At 44.3% G+C, this 13304-nt stretch overlaps 1 protein-coding gene across 1 annotated transcript in view; it reads left to right on the top strand.

The window, feature by feature from the left end:
• Positions 1 to 13304, top strand: part of LOC109314861 (putative short-chain dehydrogenase/reductase family 42E member 2) — a 38409-nt gene that overhangs the window by 10191 nt on the left and 14914 nt on the right. Inside the window, exons 5-7 of the mRNA XM_019542218.1 lie at positions 5024 to 5142; positions 6928 to 7003; positions 9310 to 9392. Of these exons, the coding sequence (XP_019397763.1) occupies positions 5024 to 5142; positions 6928 to 7003; positions 9310 to 9392 (278 nt within the window). The remainder of the gene's footprint in view (positions 1 to 5023; positions 5143 to 6927; positions 7004 to 9309; positions 9393 to 13304) is intronic.

Genomic DNA, 13304 nt, shown 5'->3' with positions numbered 1-13304 from the left:
CCTCTCTCATTAAGGAGACAAGGAGGGCTGGCAGCCTTGCTTATTCAAAGGACAACACTATTGATGGGAGCTAACAGCTATTGATAATGCATTTTTAATAATATTTCTAACACCCAGACCTCTTCGCTGTGTGGTAGCAGCTAATGTAGAGTCCTTCATAGTGTAGTTATAGTTTGGGTTATGCTTGTGCAAGTGAATCACTTATCTCCATTGAATTTAATCTGCCATTTAGTTGCCTGTTTTCTCAACCATGCCAGAGACTTCTGTAGTTCCTCACAGTCCACCTTGGTCTTTACCACTTTGAATGATTTTGTTATTGGCAAATTTGGCCACCTCACCACTCACCCCCTTTTCCAGATCATTTATGAATACTTTAAACAGAACTGGTCCCAACACAAATCCCTGGGAGATCTTGCTGTCCCATCCTAAACACTGACAATTTACACTCCGTCTTTGCTTTCTATTTTTAAGTCAATTTTGACCCACAAATGGGCATTCCCTGTAATCCCATGACTATCACACTTATTTAAGAGCCTCTGGTGGGGTCCTTGTCAAATGCTTTTTGGAAGTCCAAATATATTACATCAACTGGATCATCCTGGTCCATCTGCTGGTGACACCTGCAAAGAACTAATGGTGACACTTTCAAAGAACTAATAATAATGATCTTATTTCCCTTCCTCACAGAAATGCTGTGAGAGATAAGTATATTATATATTAGTATAATTTATTGTGCAGTCAATGTCAAGTGGAAGGTAGCATGTATGTACAAAGAGTTATTGCACAGTAAGCTATTATTTAGTATTTTAATAAACATGTTATTAAACTACATTGTTATATTGTTTTACTAAAATACTAGATCTCTCCTTTCTGTTCCCTGCAAAATTCACACCCAACAAAACTTGATTTTTTTTTTCAGTATATTTTGGCTTTTAACAATGCTCTCCAGAAAATGACAATAGATTTCTCTCTGGTACTGTTGGTTCCAGATACAGCATTTCAAAGTATTGTTTGTATCAAGAGCTGAATTCTTTTATTATGCTTCTATCCTCTTGATGCTGGCAATCAGCTCAGACAGAAATGACAATTTTCACCCGATCTGGCCACAGAAAGTCGTTTATAGCTGTGGCCAAACACAAGTGCATGGCTGCAGACAACTTCAGAAAATGGCCGATCAGATGAAAATCTGACCCCTCGTACAGGCCAGATGAAAACATTTCAAAACAGAGCATCTTCTGTAACTTCTGTTTGCGCTGCCTGCCAGCCTGTTGCTGTTTTCAGAAGGGGAGGGGGGAAAGGGAGCAGAGGGAGTTCAGTCCGGGAGTTTTTCAGGCCCTGCTGGAGGGTGGGGTGGGTGTATTGGAGCCTCCCCAAGGTGGGGGTGGGGAGGCTCCAGTTCACCCACTGCACCCTCCGCATTGGCCGGGGAACCCCTGGAAAGAGCTCCCTCCACTCCATTTTCCCCCTCCCATTCTGAAAACTTTGCAGCCTTACAGAGAGCAAGGGCCATTTCTAGGGGAAATCAGCTGCAGGCTGCAGCCAGCAGGTAGATTCCCGTCCCCCCCGGAACCAGCCCCCTGTTTGTCCCAGGGGCTCATTGTAACTCAGAACACTTCCTGCAAAGCGTTCTCAGTTACAGCAGGAAGCTGCAGTTCTGTCTACACTCCTTCACTATGCGCTGGTTTTTGTGTCACCTGTATGAATCCCAGGCTCTGCTGCTGATTGTCTCTACAAGAAGCATAAAAAATACAAATAAAGAGATAGGAAGATCACTGTGTACCAAGCTCCCGTGCCAAATATTTCCTGCCTTAATCCCTAATAGGATCAACCTCAGAAACTGGAAAAAAACTTGTTGGGTCATATATTCATGGATTTCAAAACGAACAGAAGTCTGAGAGAGTTGCATACACCTCCGGCTCCCTGCTTGCTGTGGTTTATCAAGATACACCTTGCCAAAAGCCAGAATTTTCCCTCATATATTTGCAGTGTAATAACTATTTTCACAGTCCCTATCATGATAGCTGCCTTCCTTCTTACTGTTGCAGTAAGGCTATACATGCAGTAAGTAAGACTATGTAGTAAGACCATGCATGAAACTTACTGTTTAAGTAGGATAGACTATGTATGCATAATAGGTAGCCAAGCAATGTTACTCTTATTAACACAGTTGTTCTATGATTTGGGCTCTTCCTTCCCTGTACACTGTGGGTGCATCTATCTGTGCCCCTGATTGTGCATTTGGTACTGCGCAGTGATTTAGTAAATCACTTCTCGGCCTCTTGAAGGCTCAGATCGAGCGAAAACATTTACTCTTCAATTTGTTTTACCAGGTACTAAGTGGCTGGGCAGTATGCACTACAACTGCACAGTCCCGACAGCACATAGTTACTTTTAGGCACTATGGTGACATAGCATTGGCATCATGGTTTGTGCCTGCTGATGCTATATCACTGTAGTGATGAGCTAAGTCACTGTGTGTACGTGTGCCTGCATGATATTTGCTACTCCTACACCAAAAATTGTGTGTGGGAATGTGAGGCCTAGATAGAATATTAGCATCTAAAAGTGGAAAGTCAGTTTGGATTTAGAAGATATAAGATTTGAATAACATTTGGCTTAGGTTTTTTTTCTGTTTTTATTCCTCTCTTATATTTTAGCCAAATTCTCACCTCACAACTGCTTGGAAGAGGAAGGTTAGATTCATTCTGTTTTGTCTTTCTCAGCATCTGACAAAGTAGGCTGTTGCCTATGAAAGCTCATGCCTCTCAAAACCACCCAGTCTCTAAGGTACCAACCTGATCTACCTTTTGTATGCTCTCTGTTGTAAAACTAGAGAAGAGATAGAAAGATGCCTCTAACATCTGGCCTTCATAACATTTTGGAAGATGATATAGGAAGGAAGTCTTTGCCTTTGAGACAGTTAAAAAGGCAGCTTTGCCTACCATCACAATTAAGTCCTTATGAGATGGAACTGGAAATAGCTTTATGGGGCACATCCCTACAAGTGCACATGTGTGGTTTGCAGTGTCTCATACCCATTTGTGGTGCTACAAACTGCACACACCACCTGTGTACACATTTATCATACTGCTAATTAGCAGCACAGCAGGGGGGGTTTTGACACAGAGAGATCCAGGTGTAAAAAAAAACAAGACAAAACAAATTGATGCGGTATACATGGCTGCAGCATGTGCTGTCTGAAACCAGAGCCTGGCTGGCCAGAGCCATGTTCCAGCTGCCAGCCAGGCTCTGTGCACCGCAGGACCCCAGGTAAGGCTGCTGGGGCCAGCCCAGGTGCTGTCCCCAGTCTCTCCTACCCCACCCGAAGCAATCTGCTGTGCACCAACGTACACATGGGGGCGCATGCTTGGGGTCAACTAGCAGCAGCACAAATATGTGCCGCTGCTATATGTCCCCAGAGAAACGACACCCATGGAGTTTTTTCTGAATAAGCAAGGAGATGACAACACAGACCAAATGTGCTGAAAGTAACAGTGTTCTCACAGCTGTCAGCTGGAGGCTGCAGCTGGAGTACTGCATCCAGTTCTGGGCTCCTCAATTCAAGAAGGATGTCGAGAAGCTTGAGAGAGTCTAGAGGGAAGCCACACGCATGATCAGAGGGCAAGAAAACAGGCCTTATGAAGAGAGGCTGAGAGCCATGGGACTCTTCAGCCTGGAAAAACACAGGCTCAGGTGGGGCCTGGTGGCAGCCTATAAGTACATAAGGCGTATACATCAGGATCTGGGAGAACATCTGTTCACCAGAGCACCCCAAGGTAATACAAGGACCAACAGTCATAAACTCCTCCAAGACTGTTTCAGGCTGGACACAAGAAAAAATGTCTTTACTGTCCGAGCCCCCAAGACCTGGAACAAACTCCCTCCAGAGGTGGTGCAGGCACCTACTCTGGACTCTTTCAAGAAACGTTTGGATGCTTATCTTGCTGGGGTCCTTTGACCCCAGCTGACTTCCTGGGCCAGGGGACTGGACTTGAAGATCTTCAAGGTCCCTTCCAGCCCAAACGTCTATGAATCTATGAAAACTGTTCAAGACTGGGCTAAAGTGACTTTGGCAAGAAGGGTTGCTATCCACAGTAATAACCACACCAAAAAAAGAAGATCATTTATAATTCTGTTTGATCACATCAGAAATGCGTATTTCAATTTATTTCATTTACCCCAAACACACAAAATTAAACTTTGTATGATGTTTCTGAAATACAGCATGGCTTTTGTGTATCTTCAAAGTGTCTCCTCAATAGTTCTCTTCTCCATCTGTTGAGTGCAATTTAGTGGCAATATGGGCATCATGTATATGAAGGCTTAGCAGAATTCAGGTTTTTTTAAATAGTTTTGATGGATAATATTAATATTTATTTTTAAGCATTTTATTTCAATTTGTATCGATTTACATTTTCAGGAGCGCACAGAATTAAGGGTGTAGTGGAAGACAATTTATTAATGACAGACTTTGCTTCTGTAGGGCTGCTGTCAGCTGAGTGGCAGAACAGCCATCAGTCCCAGCTTTGCTTGCCTTTGCTTCTTTGTCCACTTTGTCACCTCTCCTTCCTTTGTCCCCTGAGGTTTCTGGGAGTTGCAGTTCAACCTACAGTCAGCATGGTTCTGTACTGCTCTCCCTTTCATTACACAGTCCATGAGCCATCATTTTTCTTATGTCCCCTTTCTACAAATGTTGATTATTAACAATGGAAATATTTTTTGCTGATCTCTGAGTGAGGTGAAATCGACATTTATGAACATTTACCAGTAAAACTAGCATCCTGCCAAGCCTGTGTATATGCAGTTTGTAAAGCACATAGTCATGACTAGCATTTTGACATAAGTTGGAGGTGAGGAAATGCCGCCTGAATGAAAGGTAATCTTGTTAATAATGCTAAAAGTTAGGCTGTCTTTTTTATAGATGCTGGAGTTACTTTTAATAAAACAATTCTCATTGTCAATTCATTTATTTTCCAAATAGTCTCTTTTTATTTCAAATAAATTATTTTATATATTATTACAGTTTGCAAGCAAAGAAGTATCCCAAGGCTGGTATATACCAGTACGGTGAATGTGGTGTTTGGGGGTAGTCCCATTGAAGAAGGAGATGAGGAAACAGTACCATATTTTCCACTAGAAAAGGTACTTTTCCTATGTAATTGACCTTGTCAGCTTTATTTGTAGAAAAGCATTTTTGTCCAGCTTCATTAAATTGGATTTATTGCGTCTTAAGGGGCACTTATATGAAGAGTGTTTGTTTCTATAGGTCCATTTTTGCGTAGATGTAGTTCTTGCTACCAGAGCTCTGTTGTGAGATTATTTTCACAGGTGGAGTATGTTTAATAAAAAGATGCTCATATCAAACATCAGTCATTTATTCATAAGCAGATCTGGGGTCTTGGAAAAAGTAAAAATAATGATAAGTTAGAAGTGGACTTTGAAGTTCAACGAGAAGATTCTTTCCTGTAGGGGCTGTCAGTTCTGATTCCTTGATTCTCACCCCTTTTAGACTCAAGGCACTCCCACCATTACTTTTCTCAACTTAGTGGCACACCATTTTAAAAAATAATGCATTTACCATACATAAAAACAATATGACTGGAAACACTTTAAACAAGCTGGGAAAACACACACATTAATAGCCATAATATTATAATAGTATAAGACACTTGAGCCTGTGGCAGGGCCAAGTTGGAGGTAGTTTTGGCACAGCTGAGTTGAAGAGCTGGGCAAGAGAGGAAACAGGGCATGAGCCAGTGCCCACTGCTCTGGGTAGAACCCAGGGAGGCTCCGCTGTTGCACTTAAGTGGGTTTTTAAACCTAGTGCTTTAAGGATTTATAGCTTCAACGCATTTTTCCTTGGTGGTTAGCTAGGAAAAGGGTGACCATCATATTACAATTGTTAAATTGCCTTACTCCTGTTTTTGGATTTGTCTAGGTGTGAAGACTTCTGTTTTTTGCAGCTATTGACTAGCGCAGCGATTAAATGTGATGGGCCATTAGCAGTCAAATCAGGACACCTAGAGGCATTGCAATGTTACTGGCCCTGTCTTTGGGTATTTGTTTATCAATGGGGCAAATTTGCAATAGCTTGTACCTGTTATGGTCTATTTACAAAACTCCAAACATTCATTGAACGATTGAGACATTTGTAACACCTTAGACATTGGATGGCTGGTTTGAGAAATGTGAGGATGTCCTCCCTTACAGGACATTTTTCCTGTATTCACAGGTTTTGCTTGAAATGTATATTTAGTCTTTTGTCTTCTTTAGTTGCTAGTTCAATTGAAGTGTATATGTAGTTTCCTTGCCTTCAGTTACACTGGGGAAAGAGTCTTTTTCTGTCATTTAGTTTTGTTGCTTGTTGGTAGTTATTAAAGCAAGCCTTTCTGCTATTAATCAACAGTGTCAATTCTTAAAGCACTAGATTTAAAAAACCCACTTTTACGTGCAACCCTGTTGCTTCCTAGGGCAAATGCCACCTAGTCTTTGCCTGCCAGGCAGTCTAACCGGCGCTTGACTGCACAGGTTGCCTAGTGAGCTGGGAGCTCAGGGGCCTAATCCCCAGCTGAGGGAAACAAAACTGGTTTAAAGAAGTGCTGCTATATCCTGGCTGAACCCAGCAGAGGCAGGGGAAGCACTGTATCTTGTCTAACCTCCTATTAGGCTAGGCTGCAGTCAGCTACATCCCAGTCCAGCTCCTCAGAACATGTCCTGGAAACAGAAGCATGGCAAGACAGGTTGCCCTGGTGACAGCAGGGGCAGTAGTTGCAAGGCAGCATCGTTAAAAGACTCTTGCAGCATCCTGCTTGAGAATCACTACTCTAACTAGACCAGATGTAGATTAGAGTAACCTGGGGATACTCCAGTTTACCTTAGCTTAGTGAAAAGTGATATAATTTAATTACATTTGCATTTTCTTTTTAGCAAGTTGATCATTATTCTAGAACCAAGGCAATAGCAGACCAAATGATACTTGCTGCTAATGAAACCCCATTAAAAGGTATGCTTAAAGTATTAATTTTCCACTGTTACTAATACATTTTCAAACTATAAACAGTATGGGCACTTGTACACGTGATGGTGGGACCATGTGCATGTGACAAAAAGTCACAAGAAATCATCGTTTGTCTAACATAATGGTATCCCCACGTACACATGCACAATTTCTTTTTGTGTTAAAATTTATTTTAGTATGGCAACTTAAACTACCTCAGATGTATTTTAGTATGATCGAGGGAAATTGTCCCATTGTGGATAAAAAGAACAAAACACCAAAAACCATGCACATGTACATGTCTGGTGGCCAGTGAAGGTGGTGGGGATGGTGCACGGGATGCTGGAAGCCCAGGTGGGCTCACAGAAGCTTCGGGTTGGCGGGCTTCCAGCACCCCAGGCACCGCCCCCACCTCCTTCTCCAGCAGCCACCACACCTAGCTGCCCTCCTGCCACCTTTCCACTCTGCCCCAGGGGCAAGCCAACCCATTCCTGGGCAGTTCACAGGGCACTGGACGCCTGCCATGCCCAAGCTTCCTGACCATGCCAGGTCTTCCAGCACCCCATGCACCATTAGATCAGGTCAGGTGCTACCCAGCTAGCACCCTGCCCAGGCAGTCCAACAGGGTGCTGCCGCCACCACAGAGGAAAGCATCAGGCCCATCCACAGCCCAGGGGCTGCACGACTTGGCAGCAGCTCACTTAGGCAGGCTCCTCTGGGGGAAAAAGTGCTGAGCCCAATCCTTTTTTATTTTTCCCCCTTGTGGGGGCTGCCTGCCTCTCCCACAGCTGGGGATGAGCTGCCAGCAAGCTCTGAGCTGTGGGGGGTCCTGGACCTTCCCCCCACAGGGGCTGTGCCCCCCCCGGGACTGCTTAGATGGGTTGCTAATGAGTGGGTGCTGGGGGGGTGGGGGGGTACTACCACCATGGAGGGAAGATCCGGAGCTGCCAGCAGCTCACCCCCAGCTATGGGAGAGGCAGGCTGTGAGGGGGGGGAGAAAAAAAAAGAATCGGGCCCCTCACTGCTTTTTTTTTTTCTTCTCTCTTCTAGCAGAGCCTGCCCGCAGCAAGAAGGGGTGAAGTGACAGCAGGCCACCACTGTTTCATCACAGTGACGGGAGCCCCTAAATTGAAATGGTGGGTCACAATTAAAAATCCACCATTTCAATTTAAGGGAACTAGATGTCCCTCACGTGTATAAGCGCCCTATGGTGTTTTTCTTCTCTCAATAAATGTGTTTAATTTCTGTGTATGAGTATTCAGGCAGATAAGGGACCATACACAAATGATAAAAAAGGATAACAAAAGATTAAGAAAATTTAAACTAAGTTAATTATAAATTATGGTTAGTTTGACAATAAGAATAGGATTTGCTCCTTTCTTCCTTCCCAATGTTCATTATTCTTACTTACACTAGTCATCCCACTGAGTTTCCTTATAGATGCAAAGTCTCCAGAAGTCTGACCACTAGCCTCATCCTCACAAATCCCCCCCAAACATAGATGATTTCCAAGAGAGCCATTGCTTGTTACTTAGATTTTACAATTTCTGGTTCATGCTAGTTTCTAAATCTTGAGTGCCTAGATAGCAGTTGCCACCCTGAATTGTTTGTTCATGCTGAACTTTGGAAGAAGGGTCTGATCCTTTTTCTCTTTCTCATGCATATCTCACTGATATTACGTATTGCTGGGGCTCAACGGCACATTAATGTACTGTACATGGAAACACAAGCTGAAACTATGTAATAAGCTAATGCAGAGGGTATTATTTGATAGTTTCATACAGAAAGCACATTACACCTGTTCTTTGTAGAGTGTATTGGTTACCCATTATTTGCATAAGGAGTTTAAAATATTAGTTTTGACCTGAAAAGTCCAAACTAATTTGGAAGCTGCTTTAAAGACTGTTTCTACCCCTATGTGAAGTTGTAATGAGCGGAGGAATAGCTATAGCTAATCTGGGGTGTTCAGTGTTCTGTGTTTCTCACAGCTGTGGATCGGCCTTTATTTTATAAATCTAAGTAAATAATTAGACTGAAAGGAGTAATATCTCCAGATCAGGGATGAAGCATATTGCTGGGGAAGTCTCTACTAGTGCCTTCTGCATTTTGTTTTCATCCTTCAAAGTAAGCGCAGCAATTTTCACAAGTATGAAATTAATTTTTAAAGGAGGATGAAAACACTTTCCTTCAAAGGGAGTTTCTCACAGAATAGCTAGTCTGTTTGTCCTTGTGCTTCCCAAATATACAAATACAAGTAATATATATGCGACACCTCTCATGTAGTAAGAAAACCTTTTAATTTTATCTCCTAGGAGGGGATAAGCTCCATACATGTGTTATTCGCCCACCAGGCATCTATGGACCAGAAGAGGAAAGACACCTGCCACGAGTAGCAGTATGTATTGTATAATCCAATCCAGAGTATATTATAAGAAGTTATACCTGTACTATTTTTCCATCTAAAAATTAAATATATAAACCAGTATCTTGATTACAGATCAAGGCCTTGGAGTGAGATTCGTAAAGGTATGCAGGCACCTAGAACAAGATTTAGGTGGAATTTAGGTAGAATTTGGTCTTGGACCCACTCCAGTACAGTAGGAAGGCTGATTTGTCTTTCCCAGCTCCCACACTGCACTGGAGCCTCCTGAACATATTACCTTCATGAAGCAGTTGGATGTTAGCTTAACATGTGTTAGGCTTTAAGAACATTATTCAAAAACTCACGTGCCAGAGGGTATAAGTGCAGACTCCCTGACACTCTTGAGATCATTGCCAGAAAACCAACTTGCCTACTTCCTCAGTTTCAGATTTTGAGATTGCAATAGGAGGGCTGATTTGTCTTTCCCAGCTACCACACTGCACTGGAGCCTCCTGAACATATTACCTCCGTGGAACAGTTGGATGTTAGCTCAACATGTGTTAGGTAATATGATCTTGAAAAGTCCTAACATTGCTATGTTATAATGGTGCTTAGCATGTTTTACCACTTGAATGCTAGAATTTTAAGTCCAGTTAACATGTCCTTAGGGTGTCAAGTGACAAGGCCCCAAGAGGGTGATACCTAGAAACCCCACCTAACTGCATTATGATCCCAAGGTATCTTTGGTGACTTAGCTTCTGGTAAAAGCCTGCTTAGGTGTCTGAAGTTCAAGTGTGTTGCTAAAGATTCTGCAAATTTAACTGAGCCAAGCATTTAGTTAGCCATCTATGGCCTACCTAAGAATGTTTGAAATGCACAGATTAGGCATCCCTTGTACCTTAATCTTTGGAGGGGCCCATGCCAGTAGTTGTGCTGTGAGCATACCTGACACTCAAGTGAGTGAAAATGGTTGTCATTGTTGAATTCAGAACAATGGATGTGACTTTAAAAGGCCTAGAAATCACAGCTGTTACCCAGGGAATGGAAGATCTGGGTTCTAAGCTCTCTGCAGCTTCCAGAAGTTCAAACCCACAGCTTTGACTTCCTAGAAAAGTGCCCAAATCAGCCTAGAAACTGTTTTGGGATGAAGGTTCTCTTCGATCCTCCTATTCAAGTTGTTTCACTGTATAGAAAGGAGTACAACATTCAGTATGCAAGAACAAGAGGGAACCTGACTCTCAACCAGTGAGGAAGGCGTTCCCCTGACAGAAGGGACATCTGAACTCTGCTCCCATGTTCTTTATGCATTGTTCACCAGAGTCATCAGATCAAATACATAAACACCATTGGGAACAGGAGTCAAAACTCAGGACTTCTCCCTCTCAGGCAGGGTCTGGGAGTTATGCTCCCATCTTGCTTACTCTGTCATGCCCATGAATCTTGCAGTGCCTTCTACACAGTAGCCCAGCTTCCATAGGCGGAGTGTTAGGAGCTCTCAAGCCACCCACCCTAGCGTTTGCTGGCCATAAGGACAGTGTCCTGGGAGGTAGGACATGTGAGTCTGAACACCCTAGGAGAAGAGGGCCCTAGAATCCATAATTCTAGGTGAATGCTCTGTCACTAGGCTACTGTATAAAAGGTGACCCCTGGCACATCTTAAAAGAGTGAATCAGTTGCCTTTACGTGAAGGAATGTGTTAGGTCTAAATCTAAGTCTAGATGTATGATTCAGGTTGCAAATCTCAATCTTACATAGGCACCAAACTCAAGTGGGGAGGTAGGCATCTACATTTGGAAGAGAGGCAGTGTTTTAGAAACATTCCATTCCTATTGGCTGTTTGAAGTCCCACCCCCCACCCTCTCCCCACACACACACACACAGATTCACAATGCTCAGCTAAATCCCACTCCAATGTATCTCCCTCCTGGGATCAAAGAGTATACCTACATTCAGGGAGTAGGGAACTACCGGAATTGCAATTTTGTGTTTTTCATGGATGTTGCAGGGCACTAAGTTGCACCTGCTAATTTAAGGACAGGAGCAGCATAGCCAGGGAGCTCTGCAAACTAGGCAGTGCATCACAGCTATGGGTTACCTGAGTAACAGGCTAATGTAATTAGCCAGCATCTGCAGATGGTCAGCTGACCAGAAGGAGGCAAAGACCTAAGCACATATAAACTGAAGGCTGGGGCTGGCAGAGGTTAGTTCTCTGGCAATAGCCAGGGGAAGGAGCTCCTGCACAAGGAAGCTACTCAGGGACCTTTGGTGGCCTATTCTACTGCCTGCAAGATTAGTAAGACTCCAGGACCTCATAAAAGGTACCCAGGGTTAGGAGGCATGCTATATGAGGTGAGAAGTTTGTGTTTTTAAAGGGGCAGAGCACAGCCTCTTTTGGTTATTGTTATGTTATAGCTCAGGGGCTTATGTTCGTATTATTGTTTGTACCACAGGTTTGGGATGATGCTGTAAGGGGAGGTTTGGAGGCATCATTAGCACCCAGAGGAGTAAAACTGGACAAGGGCCAGAGAGCCTGGGGCCAGAGGGATGCAGCAGAGACAGGGACCAGAGGGCCTGGTGCCAGGAAGTGCCCAGCAGACACAGGGGCCAGGGGGCCCAGCACCGGTGGGGTGCAGCAGACAGGGGCCCCATAACCAGAACAGACCAAGATGAGCTAGTGCTTTGGAACCAGGTCCAACACAGTGGACCTAGGCTAGAAGACCTAGCCAGATTAAAGAGGATGAGGTCCAGTAGGCCTAGACCCCAACAGAGGGAACAACATCCATGTAATACTTGGAAGTCATGGGGTATTTGCTAAAGAAGAGGTTTGGAGCCACATGATTACTCCATAAGGCTTGAGGTGCCCCATGTGGCACGATACTGGAGTGAGGGCTGGCAAAGGGCCCAAGGACCAGCAAGTTCCTGTGAGGGTCAGTAGACTGGGGCCATGTGAAGGCCTGTGGGCAGCCCCCCACTTTATTACTTTACCATAAAGATGTGGCAGGAAAGACAAGAAGGTATCCTTGGGGCAAAGCTGGCACAGTTGCAGAACCGTCGGTCTTTCATCAGTCCCATGGGACGCCCATGCCCACTACAGGACAGGGAGGTCCGGGTGAGGGAGATTCCCTGCCCTCCATCAATGCTGACGTCGTGAAGGAACACCTTGAGAAGCTGGATACCTTCAGGTCAGCTGGCCCTGACAGTCTACACCCCAGGGTACCCAAGGAGCTGCGGAGCATCATAGCCCAGCCCCGGCACAGATCTTTGAGAACTCCTGGCACTTTGGTGAAGTGCCTGAAGACTGGAACAAGGCCAATGTGCCTATCTTCAAGAAAGGGAGGAAAGTGGATCCGGGAAACTATACATGCATCAGCCTGACTTCTATCTGGGGAAAGTCTTAGAAAAGTTTATTAAAGAGGCCATCCTTAATGGACTGGCCGACATCAACATCCTGAGGGATAGCCAGCACAGGTTTGTTGTAGGTAGGTCTTGCTTGACCAATCTCATTTGTTTTTACGACCAGGTGACCTATCACCTGGACAAGGGAGAAAAGATTGATGTCATATACCCTGACTTCAAAAAAGTCTTTGATCTGGTATCCCATGATCACCTCTTGGCAAAATTGGCCAATTGTGGCCTTGAGTCCACCACAATCCACTGGCTGGAAAATTGGCTCCGTGGTCGGACCCAGAGGGTGGTAATTGATGGCAGTCACTCATCATGGTGCCCTGTGACCAGTGGGGTCCCCCAAGGCTCTGTCCTTGGACCCATACTGTTCAACATCTTCATTAATGATGCGGACATTGGAGTCAGAAGCGGACTGGCCAAGTTCGCCGATGACAGCAAACTTTTGGGCAAAGCATCCACACCTGAAGACAGGAGGGCAATCCAGGCTGATCCGGACAGGCTCGGCAAATGGGCAGACGAGAACCTGATGGTGTTTAACAC

The sequence above is a fragment of the Crocodylus porosus genome, unplaced genomic scaffold, assembly GCF_001723895.1.
Source record: "Crocodylus porosus isolate Cpor-Errol unplaced genomic scaffold, CroPor_comp1, whole genome shotgun sequence".
Taxonomy (NCBI): domain Eukaryota; kingdom Metazoa; phylum Chordata; order Crocodylia; family Crocodylidae; genus Crocodylus; species Crocodylus porosus.
This window is presented reverse-complemented; position numbering and strand designations above follow the sequence as displayed.